This window comes from Natator depressus, chromosome 14, assembly GCF_965152275.1.
Source record: "Natator depressus isolate rNatDep1 chromosome 14, rNatDep2.hap1, whole genome shotgun sequence".
NCBI lineage: Eukaryota > Metazoa > Chordata > Testudines > Cheloniidae > Natator > Natator depressus.
This window is the reverse complement of record NC_134247.1, coordinates 21,601,529-21,619,394: the sequence shown is the minus strand read 5'-3', so window position 1 is coordinate 21,619,394 and position 17,866 is coordinate 21,601,529. Positions and strand designations below refer to the sequence as shown.

The following is a 17,866-nucleotide window of genomic DNA, read 5'->3' as shown; positions in this document are numbered from 1 at the left end:
AGGGTTCTAGGCGGGTTCATGGAAGCCTGGGCTGCTGCAGCCATGTTGCCCCCAAACCTGCGCTAGCTAGATTCAAACTAGCTCCCGTATGTCTAGATGAGCGGCAGTCGTGCCCCACAACTGCAGTGTAGACATAATCTCAGGGCAAGGGTGTAGTGCTAGAAACTCCTTTTTTTATATATATATAATAATTTTTTTTTTAATTGGTTAGGCATGAAGCTAATCCCATGCCTAAATCTTTGCCGGATCCGGGCAATAGATTTCAGCTGGATGGTGTTCCTTACGATACTGGTGACATGCTAAAAATAAAATATAAATTTGTAGTGTCAAGGGTGTCTCTTAGTCATCCCTGTCTTTTGACATCAGTGGGAGTTTCCTGGGGTGAAGTCAGGGGTGAATGTTTTCTGTGGTGGAAGATTCCTTGCGTTAGTCATTAATGCAGATTGCAGTGTGCTGCAGTTCATGTATAATCTCTTCAGACAAGTTCCAGTGACTTCTGGGATTGAAGTGACTAATGTCACATTCTGTGCATCCTTCTTTGTGCTGCAGAACAAATGTAATTCATTGTCCTGTTGTAATACTACTTTCCTGCAGACGGGGGATGTCTGGGACAGATTCACCAGTCGCCTGAAGTGGCTTTGCACCACTTTGTTGAAGTGGATTTTGGCTGCTTTGTATTGCCAGAGTAGCACAAAGCAGCTGGAGCATTGTAGTGAATCTGGCTCAGTGACTGTATTTGATACTGGCTTCAAGTTAGGAAGAAGTATCGGGTGGTGCTAGCATATCTCTCATAATCTCTTTTTGAGGGCTGAATCCTGTCTGACCATGAATAGACGTGCTTAGCAGGGCGAAGGGCAATGAAAGACCTTAACTTCTATTTGTAAGCATTTCTGTGGTGTTCATCACTGTAGTGTTCAGGCACCTTGCAAATAGTGATGAATTTATCCTTGCTCCATGCCAGTGGTTGAGGGAAGCATCAGTATTCCCATGTTACAGATGACAAAAAACAATGCACAGAGAGATTAAGTGACTTGCTCATGGTCATCCAGCAGGTCCTAGGCAGAGCTGGGAATAGAACCCAGGGACTTGTTTCTCTCCACCCTTACACTGGAGTAAAGCACAAATAACTCCACTGAAGTCAAAGGGACATATCAGCTAGTTTCTCTGCAAATCACCAGAGTAACTGAGAGCAGAATCAGGTCCCAGATCTCCTGATTCTCAGTCAAGTGTTTTATCTATAGATCATCCTTCTGCAAGGCTTTCCCCCACCCCATCATTGTGCACAGAGGGCGCAGACAACCTGCCCCCCCATAGGACCCCACACCAGATTTTTCCCATCTCTGTACAGCAGCAGGATTTCCCCTGACTACTGTTTGTTGAGATGATGGTGAGTGATAGAGAGGAAATGATACAAATATCTCCCTCATACCTTGACACTGCACACTAAGGATTCAGTTATTCTGCCTGGCAGGGGGCTCCCCAAGGCGTACTGCATTTCCATCCTGGCTGCTCTCAGGAGATACCACATGTGCCAAAACCCAGCCACAGATTTCACGAGCCTGAACCCCAGGGATTTGCCGAGAAGCTAGTTGAGACATCCTGAAGCTGGCAGTGAGAAGATGCTTAGCTTTTTCCTTGATGCCTCTAGTTTTCCAGTGCCAGCAGGGCACTTTAAAATCTAGATGTCAACCTTCAGGGTCCAAATGGATTGAGTTAGTGTGGATCCAAACCACAGACGTCTGGCCACTGCGTATCGTGAATTGGGAGGATTCCTCAAGAGTAGCAGGGAAATGCCATTTTTTCCCCCCTGGGGGGGAGGTGCAATCTAGCTAGCAATGAACTGCTGCTTTCGGAAGCCCAGAATGGCATCATCTTGCAGAGTGGGAAGGCACGCTGTGTCTTTCACAGCCTTGTTTATGCAATGAACTTGTATATGAGTCTACGGAGCTTTCTAGAGCTTTAGCCTTCTGGACAAGGGCATTTTTCAGTGTGGACTGGAGGGAAAGGCAAGGAGGAGGGAAGAACGAGGCAAAGAAAAGAGGACAAGGTGGGAGAATGATCCACAGCTAGAAGGAAGGAAATGGAGCAAAAGAGGAAGCCCTGGGAGGGGACTAAGAGGTCCATAGTTAGGTACCCAGTTCCCACTAGGTGCTTATCTGCATCTTTAGGCACCTAAATGCCTTTAAATATCTGGCTGTGGGTGACTATCTTTTGATGCCCAAAATACTGACTGGAATTTTCCAAGCCAATTTGGGCATTTAGATACACGACTCCTATTAGTTTTGATGGGAGTTGTGGGACTACGTTTTGCTGTGTTTCTACAGCACCTAGGACAGTGGGAGCCTGGTCTGTGACTGGGGTGGAGTGGGGTGGGGTGCAACATAAATAATCTCTCACTTGCTCTGAAAATCCTGACCATTAGCCTTAGCTGCCTCGGTTTCCCCAGATGGAAAATGGTGATGAAACCTTGCCTTACAGAGGGGTTGTGAAGCTCAGTTCATTCATCTTCTGCATCCTTGGATGGCAAAGTACAAGATATTGTCATGGGAACATACTTGAGTCCATGAGATTGATTTCCTTAGGTTTCCGTTCCGTTTTCCATAAACTAAGCTAATGTCTATTGAACAGAAGCCTAGGCTAGTCTGATGGAACAGTAAATGCAACAATAGGCAAAAACATTTCTTGCAAGAAACGTGACAACACTGAGAGCAGGGATCATTGTTAAACAGCATTGCGGATAGTGGGTTTAAGAGATCAAATGTCCTGGGGAGAACACTGCTAGGTGTGCATACCAGTCTCCCCAGCAGAGTGGTGGTGGTATCTGCAGTAGAGTAACACCTAGAATTTCATCCAAGATCCGTGCCCCCATTGTGCTAGGTGCTGTACACACACCTATAAACTGATAGTTATACCAGTATACCGCCCCCCACGCACACACCCTGTGGACACTCCGATTCTAGTATAAGAGAGACTCTTTTCAGTTTAGCTTATGTTGCTTGGGAAGGGGCATAATAATAATACCTGGCTCTTAGCATCAGATCTCAGAATTATTATTTTCATTTACAATGGGGGAAACTGAGTCACAGAGAAGGAATTTAACTCTGATCTGCAGTTCTGTACTTTGGTTTAAGCCACACCTATGCTGGAATAACAGGGTCACTCTGGTGCAACTTCCCCTCTAAACAAGGCAGACAAAGACTGGGGAGTGGAAACCTTAGCCCAGAAAGGGGTGGGTTGTTGCAGAGCTGGGAACAGAATCCAGATCTCCTGACTTCTAGGGCAGCATGCTCCTTGCAGGACCACCCCACCTCTCCTGGTACGAGGTGCTACAAAGCGAGTGTTCTTGGATGGCCATGGGGCGTGGTTAGTGTTGCTCTTCTGCACAGGGAAATGGGTGAGTAGTGCTCAGGAATGTCCGTGATCTCAAATGGCACTCCCTGGGATGTTTGCCTCCCTAATACACAAAGGGATTGGGCATAGAAGCCAGGGCAGCAGTAAGGCATCCTCATGGGCTCATACAGCCTCACTGGAAAGCTCCTCCATGTAATGCTTAGCACCCTTATCGGTCAGGAATCTTGCAAAGTGCCTCTGGGCTCCTTTATATTTACCAGTCCATAAAGGAGAGGAGGCAGACATGAAAGGGGGCCTGGCTGCATTTTCTTCATTCTTTCATTTAAAGAGAACAATTCCCTCTTCTCCTCTCTCCAGAAGGAGTCCTGTCCTGCCTGCAAAGTGGAGTTTTAGAATGGTTTAATTCCAGACTCCTGTTGCTCTCCAGTGTCCTCTTTACTTGTTATTGCTGGGAGTCTGTCCAGCCACAGTGTGAGTCAGAGATCTGTCGGGAACACTTGTACCATGCTATACCTGACCGCCTCATTGGAATGGCACGAACCAGAACAGTGTGGTGCTTGCCATCCTCAGGATCAGCGCTGAAACATCCATCTGAGATTCCATACATAGGCTGCTCAGAGAGGCATCAGTGGGAGGCTAACACAAACCTCTCTGATTGCTGCAGGGATTGTGGGGGGTTGGGAACAAAGCAGAGGGAAAGTTACCATATTTATCGTGCCAGCCTTTTCATAGGAAAATATGCAGGTGGATTAGCAACCCCACTAAATCTCTGGCTGCTTTACAGGTTTAGGGTATATCTGCACTGCAATCGTGGGGTGTGATTGCAGTTTATGTAGACAATCCCTGGCTGGCTTTAATCGCGTTAGCTCGGGTACCAATAGCCGTGAAGCCGCAGCAACGTGGGCTTCTGCAGGGGTTGTGCCGGTCTTCCTGGAACCCTGGGTAATCACTCAGGCAGCTAAGACGTACTGAAGCCCGTACTGCGACTTCATTGCTCGAAGCTAGCAAGATTAAAGCTAGCTTGGGTACGTCGACAGACTGCAGTCACACCCCGTGACTGGTGTAGATGTTGCCTGCTACACTTGGCTAGAGGGTGTTTGGTATTGAACAAACCAGCCATGAATGAACTGTATCTGCATTGAGCTAGGGGACGTGTGTAGGAGTCCTAGATTACAACAACTGCAAGAAGATTCTTTCATTCAGATGGCCACCCTCATGTGTATTTTCTAGCTATTACTAAGGCTATTTCTATGCTACGGACCTTACAGCGGCTACAGCTGCTGTAAGGTTGACAGCGTTGTGGTTTTCATCCTCTTTAAGCAGACACTGCTTGAAAAGTAAGATCCTGCCTCTGCAACCCACTTGTAGAGTATGTGAGATGGGGGGTGTCTCTCCCACTAACTGGCTTAGCCCGTTCGCTCAAAAAGTAGAGGCTTGTTTTTAATGAACCCTGCTGACCTTTTCCAGACCATGGCCCTGAAACCGTAGAGTTTTGCCCTAACATTCTTGGCCAGGAATTTCCCTTCCCCTTAGCTTTGTGTATGCATGTTGTGTGCTATGGCTGTGTGCTTGGCTGATGCCTTCCTCCCAAGAGGTGGCTGCATTTTGGGGGTGCCACTTGTATACAGGTTGGGCTTTGAGATCTTTTAGGAGGAAGGATGCCCCATGCATACAAAATACAGTATCATTATAAGCTGCAGACTACAGCACATGGGTATGTTCTGTGCCTGTCACCATTTTGCAGGATGTGCTGAACTTAATACTTCGCAGATTAAGCAGGCAGGTTGTTCGAATCTACCTCGAGATTCTTTTCACTTGTAATTTACTGTGGAATTAAAATTAAGGTCAGGAAAATGGCACTATGATAAACATTTTTCACAGCATATCCGCTTCCTGGGTGGTGGCTTCTCCCTTGTCCTGCACCTTGCGTCGTCATTCACAAACCTGAGTGGTCGCCTTTCCCACTTGTTCTGTGCTCATCCTGCCAAACTGTAAATGATGATTAAGTGAATGGCACAGAGCTGTGTTCTCATTATACCTGCTCATTTTAAGCTTTCATTGCTGTTACCCCAGCAGGGCTCATAGCTCTCTGTGGTGACCATCACTGAACTATCTGACACTTCTACAGTGTTTCATGCAGGGAAGAATTATTACCCTCATGGTATATGTGGGGAAACTGAGGCACAGAACATGGCTTACCTAAGGTCTCACAGGTGGCAGAGCAGGGAATCAAACGCAGCTCTCCCAAGTCCAAGACTAGTGTCCTAACCACAGGACAACCCTTCCTTTCTCTGACAGACTGAACTGGAGTCTACATTACAGCACGAGTCATCAGCAAAACTGCACATTTCTGAATGCAGACTCTTCATTGCTGGTGAGGGTGTGAGAAGCAGGATGAATGTGGATGGGCTTGCAGATCCTAAGCAGAATTTCAGTGGCAGCCCTTCAATAATTCCAGCCTTTCCCAAAAGCCATTTGCTTAATTAGTGTTAGAAAGGGGGCTCTAAAAGAACCCCTGACACAAGGTGCGCTGTCATCTCCTCTGCGGCCCCTCCCCTCCCACCTCTGGTGTATTTCCTTCCATCTCCTCCTGGAAATAAGGATGCAAACACTTGGCTGGATAGATGCTTACCTAAATTCAGATTAAGCCCCTCAATCCACTGTGGAAGCCACAAACAACCGTTTGAGATGACGTGATTCTGAGGAGCTGATAGTAGATTCCATTAGCCCCAAATCTTTCCACTGGAAGTTATTTTTTATATATATATAAACTGAAAAATAGACACATCTGTAGGTTATAATACTAAACCAGGAGAGTTAATGTAATTGGGGAGCAGTGATTGGACAGTAGCACTCTGCACTTTGAGGTTGGGATATTCAAAAGAGATTAAGGCAGTTAAGTTGAAACTCATTGAGACATGGGCACCTCCCTCCATTAACAATACTAGCCTTCATCTGTTGATTTCAAAGCAGCTCACTAACGTGGGCAAGCGTCCTTGTGCCCATTTTATAGAGGAGGCCAAGAGCCCGCATCAAACGGCAGGTTCTGAGTACAGACGCAGACTAGAACCCAGGCTTCCTGAGTCTCAGTCAAGAGCACTGTCTGCTAGACCCCATGGCTGTTACTTACTAGTGGCTATTCTTGCTGCTTTCAGTGGCTGCCTGTGTATCCCTATGACGTGGATTGCTATTAGCATGGGAATGTGCACATTTGGTATAAAGCCTTCAGGTGGCAGAACCAAGAAGAGGGATGCAGTTCAAGGGGTCCTCGCCCTCTAACTCAGCAGAACTTTCTTCTCTTTGGAAGGCCCTCTCGTAAACTAATCACCGCCAAAGGAAAAGGATTTAGGGGCCTGATCCAGAGCCCACTGAAATCAGGAAAGGCTCCAGTTGGCATCATCATCATTGGGCTTTGACTCAGAGCCTATATTAAGAGCGAAATGCAGCAGGCTTTTAATCAGCCAGCTGGTGTATTGAACCATCTCTCCTTATTTGATAGTTTAAGGCTCACATGGCAGTGAGAAAACAACAAGAAAGGTTATTACTGTTCTTTTCACTGTGATTTCCCCGCCTCTTCTCCTTTGACATTCCCCTGAGAATAGACAAACCATACTGCTTTTCCCTAACAGCACTGGCTGTTAGCTGATGTGCTGAAGATGCCGTCGCTATATTGCTCCTCCTGATAGCCAGTCGTCTATGGCTGAGTTCAATGATTTGAGCCGATCTGTGCTGAAAACTTCTATCACCATGGCTGTCTCTCTCAGGGGTGTGAAAAATCCCCTCCCGGAGGAGGTAGTTAAGATGTCCTAACCCCTGGCATAGACAGCAGTAGATCAAAGGAAAAATTCTTCTGTTGACCTAGCACCGCCTCTCTGGCGATGTGGATTAACTACAGTGAGGGGAAAATGCCTCCTGTCGCTGCAGTGAGTGTCTACCCTGCAGCCAGGCCACCGTAGTGTTTTAAGTGTAGACATAGCCTGATTTATTATTTGATTACGTTAGCGGTACTTCAACAGCTCTTATCTCACTGATAACACGGCTATGTTCCAGCAGCTGTCGAGTGGCAAAAGATCTGAAGGAAAGTGCACAGTTTGTGGTTTTGTTGACCTAAGGCAGGACTTGAGATTGACTAGATGTTGAGAGCGTTTCATGTGCATGGCATTTAAAACATAAAGCGATCATTGAGACTCTACTTGCTTACAGTGGTGATAACCCTTGCATTCTAAGTGATGGCAAATATTGTTAGAAACGGGTATATAATGGGATGCCTGCTCACCACTGAGATGCAGCCACCTCTGGAATAAAATAGAGCAGCTTTTTATTTATTTATTTATTTATTTTAATAGCTCAGAGCAACTCTGCACAGCGCTTTGGGATAGGAAACACAATAGAATAGTGAGGCAAACTGTGCTTTGAAATGCACAGGAGCAGCTCCCGTTGACTTCATTTCGCTTGTGTGATCAAGACCTGAATTTGGCCCACTGTATGGAACTTTACGGGGGCAGGATAATCTTAAAGGAAATTGGAAATTGGAATTGGGTGTGGACCGTGGGGCTAGCCCAACTGCTCTTATGACATATGTAAGCTTTAAAAGAGCCCTGTGGGGCAAAAATCCAAAAGGAGTGAAACTACCAGGACTACAGAAATGCAATACAGCTCCATGAAAATTCCTCTAAAAATGTATGGAATTAAACCAAGTCAGATTAGTATGCATTGTCCTTTTAGTATTTTCTTTTATTCCATAGGATGTTTCAAAAACATCTAGAGTGAAGTGATCATTTTCTGTTAAATTCTGTAGGACTCTTCCATAGCTGTCTCCAATAGCACGATGCAGGCCTGTATTACAATTCGAGTTCTGGTTGAAGTCTGTGTTTAAATTTTTGGGGGAAGTTCTGCTCTCAGTTCCACAGGTGCAGCCCCCATGGACTTCAGTGGGAGTAACATCCATGTCACTGAGTGCAGCAGTTGACCTTTGCGTTCTAAAATAGCTTCTTTCCATTGCATAATGCTTTACTAGAGCAGTGTGGAGGCAGCTGGACACAGAAGACAAGTCATTGGTTGTCATGTGGCTAAACAAATAGCCAGGCAGGGTGCAGATTTAATAATGGCTGGCTGGCTTACTGAAGCTGGGACACGGCTTAAAACCTAGGGTGGGAGCAATATTATGTAGTGCAAGGGAAGAGCACAAGTTTGGGATTCGAGACTTTGGCCAGATCTTCAGCTGGTGTGAATTAAAGTCAGTGGTGCTACATCTGTTCACACCAGCTGGCTCCGTGGGTTATGTTCCTGGGTCTGCCACATATTTTCTGTACATGGCTTTGGGCAACTCACGTCCCTGCTCTGTGCTTCAATTTCCGCCTCAATAAAATGAGGATGATAATCCTTGCTTCCTGTATGTGACTGATTAACTTGAAATGCTTTGAGATCTCAGGATAATAAAGAATATTGATGTCAAGTTTTATTTAAAAAGCCACTACTGCGGTGTTTATTACAATGATATTGTAATGGTCCCTAATTGCAGTATTTTGGGTCATTGCTGTAGCATTTGTTTTGTTTTCCAAGGGGAGTTACACACCCACGAACAATGGAAATAGCTGGGCAGTGACTCATGGAGGGGCTGGTCTGACTAATCTCCTCTTTACCAGTCTTCAAACTTAGCTACGATAAAGAGTCTTTCCTAAGGGCTTAGTTCCATAAGGGTGTAAGTGGGAGTGTTTATACCAGCTGTCTATTTATATCACCTAGGAGCTGGCCAGCTTATTGTCTGTCTTGTTTAAGAATGGCTTTTGTGTTTCTCTTCAGGGCCTGGTCCAAAGCTTACTGAAGTCAATGAGAATATTTCAGTTGACTCTTGTGGGCTTTAGATCAGGCTCTGAGTCCCTGTGGGCCCACTAATATGAATGTTCCTCAAATTACAAATGAACAGCCTTGCCCACTGATTTGGTGGCGTGTTCCAGGATCCCAGTGTTACCCGTTACACCTTGTTTTATCCTCAAATGGGAAGGACCACTGGGTGTTGCTGACTGTGTAGCACAAGATGCTCCAAACAGCATGAAATGAGATAAGTGGTTGCAACCAAGAAAATAATCCATTTAAAGTGGGACTTTCAGGGCTGCCTAATGTACTGATGCCCAATTCCTGTTCACTTTAGGGAAATAGGAATTGAGTATCCAGATATTTTAGGCAGCTTTGAAAAATCTCATTCTTAATGCTGAGCAAATATGGACAAGAGGAATCGCTGAAGAGTGAGCTCCTGGTTGCCTCGCATGTCAGCACTTAGGTAGGACTGTACTCAGGGCTAGCCCTGAGACCAGATTGTACCCCCCATGTCAGCCCTTGGATAGGTACCCAGGAGCAGTACTGAGATCATACTGTGCTTTGTGTGACTACACTGGGACCACACCATGATTTGTCCAAGCCGGCTTGCCCTTAGAAATCCTGGAGCCATTCTTCCTTTTGTAACTGGGGTTGGCTTCTGCAGGGGTTTCTTGTGATGATCTGGGGTCTGATAAGGGAAGGACGTATGTTCTCCCATGAATGGCAAATGGTGGAGATGGAAAAAGACCTTGCCAGTCCAGCCCTTCTCTGCAGCCTTGCAGGATTGTTCCCTGCTATGCAAGAACGGAGGCAAGTAGCGTCATTCCCATGGATCCTCAAGAGATTACATGTGCTCAGCAAGAGCCTATGAGCCAGATCCAGAGCACAATGAAGTCCATGGGAAGGTGTTTGTGGACTTTAATGGTGTCAGAATCCTGCTTTTTAGTAGGAGCAGCAGCTGATCCATGCAGAGAAATCACAGCTGTAACTAATGTTGCCCTGACTGTGTTTCTCTGTTTTCCCCAGAGTGGCTGCAGTCTGTCCAAGCTATGATGATCCTCTCCATTATCTTCAGCGTGTTGTCCTTGTTCCTATTCTTTTGCCAGCTGTTTACGCTCACCAAGGGTGGACGGTTTTACATTACTGGAATCTTCCAGATCCTTGCCGGTAAGTGGGGAGTGATAAATGGGCGATGGCTCGGAGGACGTAAAGGGAAAACACTCTCGGGCGGAGGCATGAGGGCTAATGACAGACGAGAAGCAAGCTCTTGAATAACAAAGAGGGCTCTGTTTGGCTGTTACTTAGTTTTAGTTGACAAGGGGTTAGGACTGGGGCAGTGGGAATTGGCTTTTCTAGAAGCTGCAATGCGAAGGCCTCTGAGTTGGCACCTACGCTACATGACTGAAGAGAACAGAGCATGAATGGGAGGGCTCAATTCTGCCTTCAGACGCATAGGTCTGTAGTCCACTGATACGTGTGTGTTACATGGTCCCCACTCTGTGCCAGATCCACGGAGGTTAGAAGTCTGGTATAGTCCCTGCTAGAGGGCTTTAGCTCAAGCTGCAGCAGCTTCTGCTTTTAGCCCCGGAGGTTTCTGGTTCTACCCAAGTGCACCAGCCCTCATAGGTGCTAACTCCCAATTAATTTGCTGGGAATTACACGTGCTCAGCCCCTCTGAAAATCAGCCCCTGTGCATTTCAGGCTGGGCACACAATTAATGCCCTCTTCTTCACCTTTTGGGGTCTGCAGAGACACTGGGGCAACTCCATAGACTTCTGTGCTGTTACAGCAGGGATGAGTTTGGCCCAGTAGCTACATCTTCCTTTTGTTTAGCTGAGAGACTGGATGCTGACAGCCTGCAGTGAGTTAGGCTGCCCCAGGGACCTCACCTCTCCTAGATTTCATACTGAACGGAGTCAGGCTTCCTAAACTGACAGCGTGAGACATGTGACTTCTTCCCCAGAAGACGTTCTTTATAGAACACACAGTGCTTTCCATCTCAGCCAGGGCCACTACAGCTCACGAAATTAGCCAGCTGCTTTTCATATCCAGCTGCATCATCTAAGTCTTAGCTATAGTTCAGCTTTGAAAACCTGTTTCTTTTAAATGTAGTTAGGTACAGCTCTTGTTCAGACGTAGATGCCATAAACACAGAGGGGTCTGTTAGGTTGCCTAGTATAGAATTATGCAGATGATTTCTAAGAGTTAAATCAAAAAGAACCAAATTATGCAAATAGGCTCTTGTGAAACTTATATTCCCAAAGGAGAACAATCTGAGCATGAGACTCAAGGGCAGAAGCCACCTTGCTGGCCAGAGCTTTATTTGACACACTGATCCAAAAGCACCTTGGGAGGTGATCCAGAGGTCACTGAGATTAATGGAAAGGCTCCCAATCAGTTTTAGAATTCTCTCCTTAGTGGCTGGCAAGTGAGCAGGCTGCGAAGAAGGGACTTGGAAAAGTTTAGCGCAAAGCTACGTAGCAAGAATGGTATGAAACCTATTACACATCCTGTGTAGAAAGACTTCACGCAGGTGGTGAGCTTATATTGGGCAATGATCTCTGGAAGAGGCTGTGTCTAATAACTCATTACAGCTCTGGATTCAAGTAAAGAAAATGGATATTGATAGTTAACCACGCACTCTACATTAGTAATGAAGTTCTCCAATTGAGAATCGATCTAATAGTTCTGACCGCAGTGGGCATCCCTCTCCTTATTGAGTGGTATGCCCTGTGCTATGTTTGCTCCAAAAAGTTGTTTTCTCCTGCTTGTAATTTCTGCAGGCAGGGTTTTTCTGGATGTGGTTCTCTTGTTGGTATCTGACTTTCAAATTCTGCACATGGGTGAAAAAGGTTTTGATGATTCCAGGGACACACACAGGGATATGGCCTGTTAATGATGGTGGTGAGCAGATGATGTGCTCAACACTGTTCAAGACGCAGAAGGAAAAGGGTATCTTTCCACTGGAGGTTAGAACCAGATCCTGGGGTCCAGCCAGACTACACAGCTCACCTTCACACCCCCAGCCAGAGGGCTTCCTGCTGTGCTAGCCCCCTTCCCTGTAAGAGGACTGATCAGGGCAGTAAGCCCTGCATGCAGCGGTAAGTGCAGGCAAGGATCTGACCCTAACCCTGGAGCCTGTAATCCAAATTATCCATGTCCTCTCTGAGTCACACGCCTGGCCTCAGCCCGGATCAAAAACTTTTCCAGTCCCTTCTTCACAGCATGCAAACATACCAGCAGCTAGGGAGGAGGCGAAGGGCCTGGTCTGATGCCCTTTGAAGAGAATGGGAGCCTTGACTTCAAGGGATGGTTGGTTGGGTATGTGTCGGTTAACTGGCCGAGCCCACTGCCTAGTGGACACAAGTCCACATCCAGCCAGATGGGCTCCTTGTTGAGGTCCCAGAAGAAGGCAAGGAGTGAATGGGCCACAGCGACTGAACTCCCCTCTTGCCCAAGCCAGGGTTGAGGCAGCTTTTGGGCGGGCAGTGGGGTGGGGGTGTTTGTACCCCTGTTGTCTGCACCTACCTGTTCTGTGGATAAACACAGGACGTCCTTCCCCAGCACTACAGGTACCGCTGCCAACAGTGAGGGTATGAGGACTAGGCTGGAACTAAATGCTGGCAGCAGCTCCTAAATCAACTCCGTCAGCATCTCTGCCTCTGTTGAAGCAACAGGCTGAAAAGAAATGGATACAATAAGAGCTTGAGTGCGTGCCCCTACTTCTGTATGGAGAAGCTCAGGGCAGTTGTTAGGCCTCATTATCCTGAATTTCAGGATAGCTGTTAATAAACAGCAGCTAGAATCCATGTCCTCTGCTCCTTCAGAGCGGTCTGGTCCAGAGCTGAGCAGTCGTGGTCTCCCCTTGCCCTCCTCTCAGATTTTCTCATGCACCAAAAAAAGGTGGGCTGGGGTTTAAAGCCAAAAGAGCAAATTCCTGTGGCATCCAGTCTTTGTGGATATTAGTCCTCTCCCTCTCTATAGCCTTGGAAAGGCCTGGCTTGACTCCTGAGGAGCCGTGATTCAGGATCCCTTCAGGAACGGGCCATCGCCTGCCTTTGTCTTTCCTACTAGAGGTCTCTGGCAAGGCTAGTTTGAGCGATGGAAATTCCATTGCGGCTGGGTGGAGCTGCTGCAATGTGCCTCTGTGGGAGGTGAGGAGACATCTCTTCCCAGACACATCGTTCAGCCCTGGCACTGTCTGTTCAGATGATCCTGCTTCCAGGGCAACCCACTGACTGGGTGAGTCACCCTGGCAGGGCCAGGATCCACAGTGTAAACTCCTCTGTTTGTGGAGCCTGACTCCTCAGCCGCGCTGAGGCTGAAGCCAGTGGGCTGTCAAGTGCAGGAACTCTGATGTTCCCAAACGGCTGCGCTGGTTCCAATCCATGCAGGGCCTTTCAGCTGGGAGGAGACGCTCGTCTCTCACCATTGCTGCTGCTTTCTGGTGAGGTGACCCAGCCCATAGTCCCTCCGTGTATCTCTGCCTCGTGGAACACACGGAATTGTAGGCATTGGGGATAGACAAGACTTACGAGTTCATATCTAGTCCCTCCGCCTGGGCCAGTGCTGGTTACACCTAGAGCATGTTCCCTAGGACCCATGCAGTGAGCCTCCCTTTAGGAGATTATTCCGGCGTCTAGATCTCACTGTTAGGAAGCTTTTCCTGACTGTCTGCCTAAAGATTCCTGGATGTGAGTTCAGCCCTGTTATTCCTAATTCGGACCCTTAAAAACTCCTCCCTATCTATCATGGGTGTCTACATGCTGCAAATATTTCTAGATGGATTCCACATGCAGTGTAAGTATAAGAAGAATCAGGTTGTCCGCAGACTGAAAGAATGCTTGCAAGTCCATCTTTCCAGCCCCTTTATCATTTTTGTTCTTCTCTGGACTTCATTTGTCTTTTTTTTTTTTTTTTGTTCCCTAGTGCCCAGGACTGCAGTCAGCACACTTGGCTAATTTGGGGCTCAGGCTCTGTCAGATACAGACTGGTTTTACCGACTGACTCTTGCATTCCATGCATCTCAAGGCATTTTGCAAAGCCCTGAGAGGCAAAGGTGGCTGTGCACGCAAACACCGCAGCTATTGCACCCAGCAACAGCTTGCACACCGTTTTGCGTGCTGGAACACCTCGTGTGCAACAGGGGGATGGTAGACAGGGTACCAGAGTTATCTTGCTACTCAAAGACTGGTGAGAACAGACAAGGAACTCAAGCTAAACTTTTTTCTGAAGGACAGTTCCTCTGACCATACAAGGGGAATGTTGGTGTTGAAGCTCCCAAAAGAGAACGTTGGCTAGAGCCCAGCATACAAGTTTTCCCCACGCTGCGCTATCCCAAATGGGAGGCTAGACTTAAAGTTCTTCCTAGTTCATGGCTGTTCTAGCCTAGTAGTTGCCACATCAGGCTACCATGAGCTACAGAAGATAGGGTATCAAGGGCAAGGTATGGTCAGGATAACCTTACAGTACTTTGCACGTCTACGTGCCCGTCTGTCTAAGGATCTCAAAGTGCTTTTCAGACATCAGGGAATTAAGACATCACAGTGCCTCTTGGAAGATCGGTATTCACAAAAATGCACATGCCTTTGTGCACCGAACGGCACCATCAGGTGGCTGAAAATCAAACCCCAAAGGAGTTGCACAAGGTACGCATCAGAACGGGAAAGATACCCCAGCTCTCTTGATACCCTACCCTGAAATTTACTCACCGGAGTATATTCCCAGGGTCAGAATCACTAATTCTGTATCTCCAAGAGAAACGCAGTCATTGTCATCTCTTCACTTCTACCAGATTCCTTCAATGGACAATTGACTGCAGTATTTCTAACCATCCGTAGGTGGTTCTGGAATGGTCGCTTGCTGGTTTTCTATCCCACCAGAGTCAAGAGACAATCATTTTGCTTTCTCTGCATGGGCCAGTGCAGTAGGAGTTCTCTTCTGTGCCTGGAAAATGGAAACAGCATTCAGCAGCTTATTAATTAAACATATTCCCACTTCTGCACTTTCTGTGAACAAAGGAGCAGTGTGAAGTGAAATAACAGCTCAAATAGCACTGCGGTTAGCTGTAGGTGGTCCTGATGCCCGGTGGAGAGATTTGGAACAGAGTTGGCTTCGATAGCACCGTGAATGGATAATGGAATTGCGGGGATCAACTAAAAGCCCTTGTATTTGGCGGGGGATAGTGGTGGCTTTGTGTGAGCACTTTGCAGCCCCCGATGTGGATATTTTTTCGACACTGCTGGAGTGTTGGTCGATGCTGTGATTGAGGGGTCATGCCTGGCCCACTGTAAACACAGGACTCACAGGCTTGGTCCTTGGCAGCCCTGAGCTTGGGGAAGCTGGGAAATAGAGACAGTGTACTCATCCCGTGACAGTTAGAAACTCTTCCCAGAGTGGCAGTGATGTACTTTGGACACTGTGTTCCTCTCTCCTGCCCCCATCTGTGAGCCAATCACAGAGCATGGGGAGGAGACTAGAAGGGGAGACCGAGAGCACACCTCTACCAAATAAGCTTGGATAGGGGCCCATTTCAAATGCAGAATGGCTCTCTGCATCACTGCACCAGCAGGTGTGGAGTGACCTTGGGAAATTCTGTGCCTCTCCCTCCTAACACAAGGCACAAGAATTTGGAAATGAATCTGCGTTCCTGCCATATTGCTCAGAGAAAAGACCTGAACATTGAATGCCCCATGTATCAAATCTGAGGCCCATTGAAATCATTTGAGGTATCTAACCCTCCTATGAGCTTTAATTCCTCAAGACACAAAATGTGTCCTCCTGGCCTAGTTCTGTAGCTGGAACGTTGGTTCATGCACCCTGCAGACCCTGGGTTTGAATCATGGCTTGGATCACATGAAACAGGAGTTGGCTGGAGGAAATCCCAAAAGTGGGCATGATGGGTGATCTCTCCTTTAGAGAGGCTCGGGAATTGTAAAATAGGCAAGTGGTGCAGACCGGGATTGAGGCGCATTGGCAGAGCTGTCTATGAGGAACATGCACAGTACGCTGTGGTGGGGTCATTAGCTAGATTATGCAGCCCTTACTCACCCTGGTAAGCACTTCGTCCCATGAACTTCAGTGGGAGTACCCCTGGGAGTGAAAGTTCACCCCCAAGAGTACAGGTTACACAAACGATATTGCCTTTTAATAGATCAGATTCCATGAGCAGGTCTCACGAGTGTGATTGCCAAGCTTGATTATGTCAGTCCAAAAATCTTAAATAAATGCAGAGCTCTGATCAACTCCTACATTCTTAAACCACAGCAGGTTTTTGGGTTTTTTTCAGCTGCATCCCCATACACCCAGATTTTTGATCAGGCTTCTCTGTTTGTGGCACATAGTTATAGGTGGGATGGGTGGGTTTAATCAGTGTTGTTCAGCATTGTCCCTGCCAGCATCACCGGCCAGGAAAGCAAGGGCAGCTCTTGCATTACACAGAGCATCCTCAGTGCAGCTTGTTCCATATTTACTTCTTCTCCCTAGGCCTGTGCGTGATGAGTGGCGCAGCCATCTTCACTGTGAGACACACGGACTGGCAGCCTGACACAAGTGATACCTCCTTCGGCTTTGCGTACATCCTGGCTTGGGTTGCCTTCCCACTGGCCGTCATCAGCGGGGTGATCTACGTCATCTTGAGGAAGCGCGAATAATGAAGCATGAGGCCGGGGGGGGGCGAGACAAGGGCACTCATGACGTCCATGGAGGGGATTGAGGCAGGGGAAGAAAAGACGACAAAACTTGGGGTGGGGGGGGAAGTTAACCAAACCCCCACCCCCCAAATAAAAACCCAACCAAAAAAACCCCAAAAGGAAACACACCAAGGGTTACTGTGTTAATTGAAGATGTATATAGTATCTATGGTTTAAAAAACCTATTTATAACACTTTTTACATATATGTACATAGTATTGTTTGCTTTTGTTGATCATCTGCTATGTGTTAAAGCCTAAAGAAAGTGCCTAAAGAACTATTACTCCTAACAGTGTAACAAGAGTGCAGTATTTTTTGGGTCCTTGTTTTTGTTTTACCCTGAATGCGAATGGAATCCTCTTTGAAAACTCCCACCTCGAGGCAACCCACCAAAGAAACCCCAACTCAGACCAGATCCCCAGATGGCGTAAATCAGGGTCGCTCCAGTGGCTTGAATGGAGCGATGTCCATTTACATCAGCTGAGGATCTGCCCCCTCCCACAAGTGCCACGATAAATACCATGCCTCAGGAATTTAGGAGCACAGAGCCAAATTTTCAAACCACCTAAGTGATGTAGGAGCCCAAGTCCCATTAACTTGCCAACCACACCCAGTTGGGAACTTGGGCTTCTAAGTCACGTAGGCACGTTTAATTTTACCTACCAAGTCCATTGAAATTTTACTGAAACAAGTGTACCTTAACCCCTTTTTCTTTTGGAAGTTTCCCCTTAGAACACCAATGCTTTCCTGTGTTAGGCCTTGTGTATAACAAACTCTCACATACCCATCCCCACACACCCAAACCACCCAAGAACTGTAGCCTACGACCTTGAAATGTATTTTTTCCTTGCCGTGTAGATAAAGATGGGAAAGAATCAAAAACAATATATATCTATGAAATAAAATACCAAATATGTGAAATGGTGCTATCTATTTGCCATTCCTTATATCACTAGCCATTTAACCTTACTCACTGGAAATTCAGTTAACAATTTTATGAGATAAAC

At 46.9% G+C, this 17,866-nt stretch overlaps 1 protein-coding gene across 3 annotated transcripts in view; it reads left to right on the top strand.

Moving 5' to 3' along the window:
- Nucleotides 1–17,357, top strand: part of PMP22 (peripheral myelin protein 22) — a 31,275-nt gene extending 13,918 nt beyond the window's left edge. For all 3 annotated transcript variants that reach the window (XM_074970928.1, XM_074970930.1, XM_074970929.1), the window contains exons 4-5: nucleotides 10,195–10,335; nucleotides 16,654–17,357. In XM_074970928.1, coding sequence (XP_074827029.1) covers nucleotides 10,195–10,335; nucleotides 16,654–16,820 — 308 coding nt within the window. In that variant the 3' untranslated portion in view covers nucleotides 16,821–17,357. The remainder of the gene's footprint in view (nucleotides 1–10,194; nucleotides 10,336–16,653) is intronic.
- The last annotated feature ends 509 nt before the right edge of the window (nucleotides 17,358–17,866 follow it).